The following is a 7,263-nucleotide window of genomic DNA, read 5'->3' on the forward strand; positions in this document are numbered from 1 at the left end:
TCCCGGCTTGAGTCGATTTCCAGGAATTCGACCCCATCCAAGGTCCATTTCCAGGATTTCGACCGATGGGCTAAACCTGGCCCGCGAAGCGGGCCCCAAGCGCACCGAGGCCCCGCGAAGCGGGGCCGAGAACACCGCCATGGTAGCACCCGGGGAGGGAGGTTCGGTTCCCGGCTTGAGTCGATTTCCAGGAATTCGACCCCATCCAAGGTCGATTTCCAGGATTTCGACCGATGGGCTAAACCTGGCCCGCGCAGCGGGCCCCAAGCGCACCGAGGCCCCGCGAAGCGGGGCCGAGTACCGCCATGGTACCACCCGGGGAGGGAGGTTCGGTTCCCGGCTTGAGTCGATTTCCAGGAATTCGACCCCATCCAAGGTCCATTTCCAGGATTCCGACCGATGGGCTAAACCCGGCCCGCGAAGCGGGCCCCAAGCGCACCGAGGCCCCGCGGAGCGGGGCCGAGAACACCGGCATGGTTCGTCCCGGGTTTGGTGGGTCCAGCTCCCCTTCGGTCGAATTCCAGGAATTCAACCTGGAGCGAGGTCAACTTCCAGGAATGCTACCGATGGGCTCGACCTGGCCCGCGCAGTGGGCCCCAAGCGCACCGAGGCCCCGCGGAGCGGGGCCGAGAACACCGGCATGGTTGGTCCCGGGTTTGGTGGGTCCAGCTCCCCTTCGGTCGAATTCCAGGAATTCAACCTGGAGCGAGGTCAACTTCCAGGAATGCTACCGATGGGCTCGACCTGGCGCAGTTCCTGGAATTGGGCGGAGCGGGTCCCAAGCGGAGCTAGCCCCCGCGAGGCTCCGCGAAGCGGGGCCGAGAACACCGGGATTGAGGCTCGCCGATCCGCTGGGTCATTCACCCGTCTACGCCCAATTCCTGGAATCTGACCCTGAACCAAGGGTCAGTTCCAGGAATTGGGCGGAGCGGGTCCCAAGCGGAGCTAGCCCCCCCCGGGATTGCGGCTCGCGGGGTCGCTGGTTCCGTGGCCGGCCTCCGCCCAGTTCCTGGAATTGGACCCCCAACCAAGGTCCAGTTCCAGGAACTGTGCGGAGCGGATCCCAAGCGCAATTTTTAAAGAAATAAACTAGCGATTGGTCAACTTTGCTCTCAAGGCAACAGATAAACAAGCCAAACAAGAAATATAAACCTTTATACAACAACAATCTCAGTTATAACAACATATGTACAGTAATTTACACAGGATTTTCTGTTTTTAATTTTAAACAGATAAACAAGCCAAACAAGAAATATAAACATATATACAGTAACAATCTAAGTTATAACAACATATTTACAGTAATTTAGACAGGATTTTCTTGTTTTTAATTTAAAACAGATAAACAAACCAAACAAGAAATCTAAACATATATTCAAGAAGTTGTATTAACATATTTACAGCAATTTCTCTGTGTTAAGTGTCAATGTCCATGGCAATTTCAGCAGTCGCTCTTTCTTTATTCTCTGTTTGGGTTTCCATTTCTCCGCCTTCCAAGTCTGTTGTGCTCCCATTTTGGCTATCGCCATCCTCATAGGAGGTGCTGGTATCATCGTTTGTCCCCTCCTCATCCGTACTGGTTTTGTCCCCCTCGGAGGCGCCAGTGTCATCATCGGTGTCATCGTCGTCGTCATCCTCGTCGTCGTCATCATTCTTGTCATCCTCGCTGCCATCGTCCTCGTCATCCTCATCGTCCTCGTCGTCGTCCTCGTCGTCCTCGTCGTCCTCGTCCTTGTCCTGGCCTGCGCCCTCCTGGCCTTCTGCTGCTAATGATTTTGAAAGAAAAAGAGTCATTTTTTTTGCTAGCAAGTATTAACATGCAATGAAAGGACTAATGCAAATAAAGGTCTATCATGATTGATTGTGAAAGACTTACATTGTCCTCTCTTTGTTTTGCTGGAGGATTTGACCAGAGAGCGCAGGATGGACATGCGGATTTGGTGGCTTTCTTGCGCAGATGCCTCCGACCCCAGCATGTAAAACTTTTGGGCGGTTTTGGGGTCGTGGCACATGCTTTTGTTGATTCGCTTCGTCTCGGGCTCGGCGAGACTGCGACCAGCCTGTAGGAGAGTAGGTGAAAATATTCAACAATGACAAGAATCCCGTTCTGAGTACGGAAGTAGCAATATGAATCAAAGTCACACACCCATGTTGCAATGGCCGTCCGTATATCCCGGAGGTTGGGTTTACCGGGCAGCCCCATTTGACGCCACGCCTTCGTGAAATACTCCCCCATTTTAACACACTCGCTGCCTTGTGTGTTAAAAAAGAAGGTTTGTGGATTTTTGTGGAAGCCGCGAAGATGCGGCCTCAATTTCTCCAGCTTCAGCAGACAGTGCATGGTGACCTGGTTGACCGTCACCATAGCCGGCCCAAAGGATTGGGCCGTCTTGTGATCCGGTACCTGCGTGTGAAAGTCCAATGTAGAAGAAAATGTTATGCGGTGCCAATCGATTTCTATGACAACTTGAAAATCTCCGTCGTTAACACTTACCCTGATGATGAAGGTGCCCTTGTACAGTTCTGCTTCCAGGATGTTCTCTGGCTTGATGGACATGAAGACGCACTTGCGGTGCCCCGACATGATTGCCATCACTCCCACCAGCAGCCCTGTGCAGTATTGAAGAGCGGCGGTGTTGTGCAACCCTTTGGCCAGCTCATTTATGGCCGCCTTCGCCTCGCTCGGAGCCCTTTTAACGAACATGAGCATGTTCCTCGAGCTCACCAGTTTGTCTGTAGAAAAATTGGGCCAATTACTCAGCGACATCAGGCTTTAAGTGAAAGAGTAACCTGTTTTTACAGAAACTAACCTTTCTTAGCTCTCTTGTACTCGAGCCTCTGTTTGACGATGGCTGCCCCCAGCCCCTTCTTCCAGCTGGCCAACCTCGACAGAGCATAATTTATATGTTGTTTTGTTGCCCTGACCTTCGGTAAATTCGACACTGCAACAAAGTTGAGGAAGGCCTCGACGTCAACAATAACGTGCTTTTGGCTCGTGGGTTTGAGGGTTTCTTGAAGTTTCTTGAGAAAACTGAAGAGCAAACGATGGAAAGGATAAGCAGTGTTAATACAGAAATGAATGCAATGACTTGGATTTGTAGAGAACAAAGCAGAGCTACATACTCATGAAGCCTGTTCGTGTCGTGCAGGAACTGGAGGCCCTTATTGATGTCGGAGCCGGCCTCCACCCCAGACATGTGCAAAATAAACCTTTTGGCATACGATCGCCGTTGGTTTATATTTCGCCGTGCTTGGGAGGTCTGGCTGGGTCCGGTCAGGTGTTCTGTAAATGCTCTGAGAAGGTTTTCTAAAAGTAAAAATTACAGGTAGCATCTTCACAGGAGAGCGGTATCTTTGTGTAAGTAAACACCACTAATACTCACCTAGGTTTGGTGTGCGGCACAGTGGGGTGGTGCACGGCTGGATCTTCCACATGGAGAGGGCTGTCGATGTGGACGGGGTTGGAGGAGCATCGTCAATTGTTGCAGATGGCGAGGCGGGAGTGGCAGCGGGTGCAGCGGCGGGCGTGGCAGCAGGTGCAGCGGCGGGAGTGGCAGCAGGTGCAGCGGCGGGAGTGGCAGCAGGGGCAGCGGCGGGAGTGGCAGCAGGTGCAGCGGCGGGAGTGGCAGCAGGGGCAGCGGCGGGAGTGGCAGCAGGGGCAGCGGCGGGAGTGGCAGCAGGGGCAGCGGCGGGAGTGGCAGCAGGTGCAGCGGCGGGAGAGGCAGGCGCAGCGGCGGGAGCGGCAGCAGGTCCAGCGGCGGGAGAGGCGGGTGCAGCGGCGGGAGCGGCAGCAGGTTCAGCGGCCGGAGTGGCAGCAGGTGGAGCGGCAGGTGCAGCGGCGGGAGTGGCATCAGCTGCAGCCACGGGAGTGGCAGCAGGGGCAGGCGCTGCGGCAAGAGCGGCAGGTGCATCGGTAGCAGGAGTTGGAGGTGGTGTTTCAGCAGCTCTTTGATGCAGGAGAGTCTGCGTCAAGTTCTGCAGGCCTTCAACTTCCTGTAGCAGCATTTGCAATTGTACCTTGACCAAAGCCAACCCATCGGCCACATGGGTCAACGTTAAACTTTGATCCCCTGCTGCTTCTGTGGGAGCCATCGCCACTCGCCCGGGGGATGGAATGAAGAGGTTCCTCCCTGGTGTCAGTGGCACCTGGCACCCGGTAAGCTCCTCGCGGTGGGGTGGTGTGCCGAGAAGTTCTGGGGGAATTTGAACCGCTTCTGCTTCTCCTTGTTCGGTTTCTATCATGTGCCTCAATTGCCGCTTAATCGCAGCTTTTTTGGCTTTTGCCATAATTTTGGCCAATGTCTTTCCCTGTAGAATAATAAGCAAAGATTGAACGGAATATGAAGTAAAATTACAGTGTGTGTTTTACAAAGTTGCTGCGTAAAGTGGACATACTGGTTCAACTCCATGGAGCAAAAGGAGGTGCTTATCGAGTCGCGTGAATTCTTTAGAATCGCAATGCTCCACGGGGCACCTGAGTTTCCCGCTGTAGCGGAGGTTTTTCTTCGCAAGGTACAGACGCCTCATTGTGTCATCCTTGTACCCGTGCACTCCCTTGACGTGGCGGGACAGGGAGGCATAGGACTTGTTGCAGAGAGGACATTGTCTCTAGGGTGAAAAAGCCATTTGAATGTTAAAAAAAATAAAATAAAAATTAATCTAGATCAATATTCACAAATGGTCATGAGTAAAGTTCATGAGGTCAAGTTCCAGGAATGGGACCTCCATGCTGGTCTGAAGGGAGCGATTTACCATATTTCTGAATTCCTTCTCTGAGGTGAGAGCTGCTCCACATATTACCCGTAAGAGATGAAAAACTTTGAGTGGCGTCGTAGTGGATATTGAGGTTGTTGCCAATCTGGATGGGTAAGGTCACTTTTCAGGAATTGGACCTCCATACGTTAAGTATATCACAGGCAAAGACAGACAGTGCAATGCTTGATAATGTCTATTTCCTGGAAGAGTACATGTAAAAATGTATTTTTCCTGGAAGACTACCTGTACTAAATCGCCTCTTTCCTGGAACATTACATGTAAGAACATGTATATTTCCTGGAAGAGTACGTGTGGTAACATGTCTCCTTCCTGAAAAACTACATGTAAAAATGTATTTTTCCTGGAAAACTACATGTAAAAATGTCTTTTTCCTGGAATATTACATGTAATAACATGTGTATTTCCTGGAAGAGTACATCGGCTTCCAGGATAGCGACATAAAAAAAGATAGGCTTTTAGCAAAAAGTGCCCAAGTCATTAATTGATGAAGCAGGTGAAAATGAGCACTAATTTGTCAATAATAATCATTTTTTAAAAAATACAATGCACGGAACCAGGAGAGCAACACAGGTTGAGTCTTACCTTCATGGTGGCACAGTTGGAAATGAGAAAAACGGTTAAAGGGGCCCCCGCCTCTTCTTATAGGATGGTTCAAAAATGAAGACACACCCCTTTTGGGGAGTGCCAAATTGAGTCTGTATTCTGGAAGAGGACATGTACTGACATGTCTCTGTCTCTATCCTGGAACACTACATGTATATATCCTGGAAGAGTACACTGGCTTCCAGAATAGTGACATAAAAAAAGATAGGCTTTTAGCTTGAAAATGCCCAAGTCCTTAATTGATAAAGAAGGCGGAAATGAGCACTAATTTGTCAATATTAATAATTAAAACAAAAAACTAAAGAAAGAACTAGAATGCGTGGACCCAGCAGAGTGACACAGGGTTAGTTTTAACTTCATGGTGGCAAATTTGGAAATGAGAACACAGGTAGAGGGGCCCGTCGTTTAATTGGGTGCTTCCAGATTGAAGGCACACCTCATGTACTAACACGTCTCCTTCCTGGAAAACTACATGTAAAAATGTCTTTTTCCTGGAATATTACATGTAATAACATGTATATTTCCTGGAAGAGTACATCGGCTTCCAGGATAGCGACATAAAAAAAGACAGGCTTTTAGCAAAAAGTGCCCAAGTCATTAATTGATGAAGCAGGTGAAAATGAACACTAATTTGTCAATAATAATCATTTTTTTAAAAATACAATGCACGGAACCAGGAGAGCAACACAGGTTGAGTCTTACCTTCATGGTGGCACAGTTGGAAATGAGAAAAACGGTTAAAGGGGCCCCCGCCTCTTCTTATAGGATGGTTCAAAAATGAAGACACACCCCTTTTGGGGAGTGCCAAATTGAGTCTGTATCGTGGAAGAGGACATGTTTCTATCCTGAAATATTACATGTATATATCCTGGAAGCGAACATGTCTCTATCCTGAAATATTACATGTATATATCCTGGAAGAGTACATTGGCTTCCAGAATCGTTACATACAGAATTAGGGTTTTAGTTAGAAAATGCCTGAGTCATTCATTAATAAAGCAGGTGGAAATGAGCAGTAATTTGTCAATATTAATCATTAAAAATAAAAAATAAACTAGAATGTGTGGAACCAGGAGAGTGAAACAGGATTAGTCTTACCTTCATAGTGGCAAAGTTTGAAACGAAAATGCATGTAGGGCTTTTATAGAGTTAGGGTTTAGGGTTAGGGGTTAGGGTTAGGGTTAGGGTTAGGGTTAGGGTTAGGGTTAGGGTTAGGGTTAGGGTTAGGGTTAGGGTTAGGGTTAGGGTTAGGGTTAGGGTTAGGGTTAGGGTTAGGGTTAGGGTTAGGGTTAGGGTTAGGGTTAGGGTTAGGGTTAGGGTTAGGGTTAGGGTTAGGGTTAGGGTTAGGGTTAGGGTTAGGGTTAGGGTTAGGGTTAGGGTTAGGGTTAGGGTTAGGGTTAGGGTTAGGGTTAGGGTTAGGGTTAGGGTTAGGGTTAGGGTTAGGGTTAGGGTTAGGGTTAGGGTTAGGGTTAGGGTTAGGGTTAGGGTTAGGGTTAGGGTTAGGGTTAGGGTTAGGGTTAGGGTTAGGGTTAGGGTTAGGGTTAGGGTTAGGGTTAGGGTTAGGGTTAGGGTTAGGGTTAGGGTTAGGGTTAGGGTTAGGGTTAGGGTTAGGGTTAGGGTTAGGGTTAGGGTTAGGGTTAGGGTTAGGGTTAGGGTTAGGGTTAGGGTTAGGGTTAGGGTTAGGGTTAGGGTTAGGGTTAGGGTTAGGGTTAGGGTTAGGGTTAGGGTTAGGGTTAGGGTTAGGGTTAGGGTTAGGGTTAGGGTTAGGGTTAGGGTTAGGGTTAGGGTTAGGGTTAGGGTTAGGGTTAGGGTTAGGGTTAGGGTTAGGGTTAGGGTTAGGGTTAGGGTTAGGGTTAGGGTTAGGGTTAGGGTTAGGGTTAGGGT

The 7,263-nt window shown here is 49.2% G+C and overlaps 1 protein-coding gene across 2 annotated transcripts; it reads right to left on the bottom strand.

Annotated features, from left to right (window-relative positions):
- Positions 1–1,249: 1,249 nt before the first annotated feature.
- Positions 1,250–2,562, bottom strand: LOC144011100 (uncharacterized). 2 transcript variants are annotated; one of them, XM_077511559.1, is made up of 4 exons: positions 2,495–2,562; positions 2,147–2,404; positions 1,877–2,060; positions 1,250–1,763 (listed from the first exon to the last, which is right to left on the bottom strand). In XM_077511559.1, the coding sequence occupies exons 1-4, from the start codon at positions 2,555–2,557 to the stop codon at positions 1,417–1,419; spliced, it is 852 nt and encodes a 283-aa protein (XP_077367685.1). In that variant the 5' UTR covers positions 2,558–2,562; the 3' UTR covers positions 1,250–1,416. The 2 variants fall into 2 exon arrangements, with proteins under 2 accessions (XP_077367685.1, XP_077367684.1); XM_077511558.1 differs by having other exon boundaries at positions 1,250–1,766.
- Between the last annotated feature and the right edge of the window lie 4,701 nt (positions 2,563–7,263).

The sequence above is a fragment of the Festucalex cinctus genome, unplaced genomic scaffold (assembly GCF_051991245.1).
Source record: "Festucalex cinctus isolate MCC-2025b unplaced genomic scaffold, RoL_Fcin_1.0 HiC_scaffold_26, whole genome shotgun sequence".
Taxonomy (NCBI): Eukaryota; Metazoa; Chordata; class Actinopteri; order Syngnathiformes; family Syngnathidae; genus Festucalex; species Festucalex cinctus.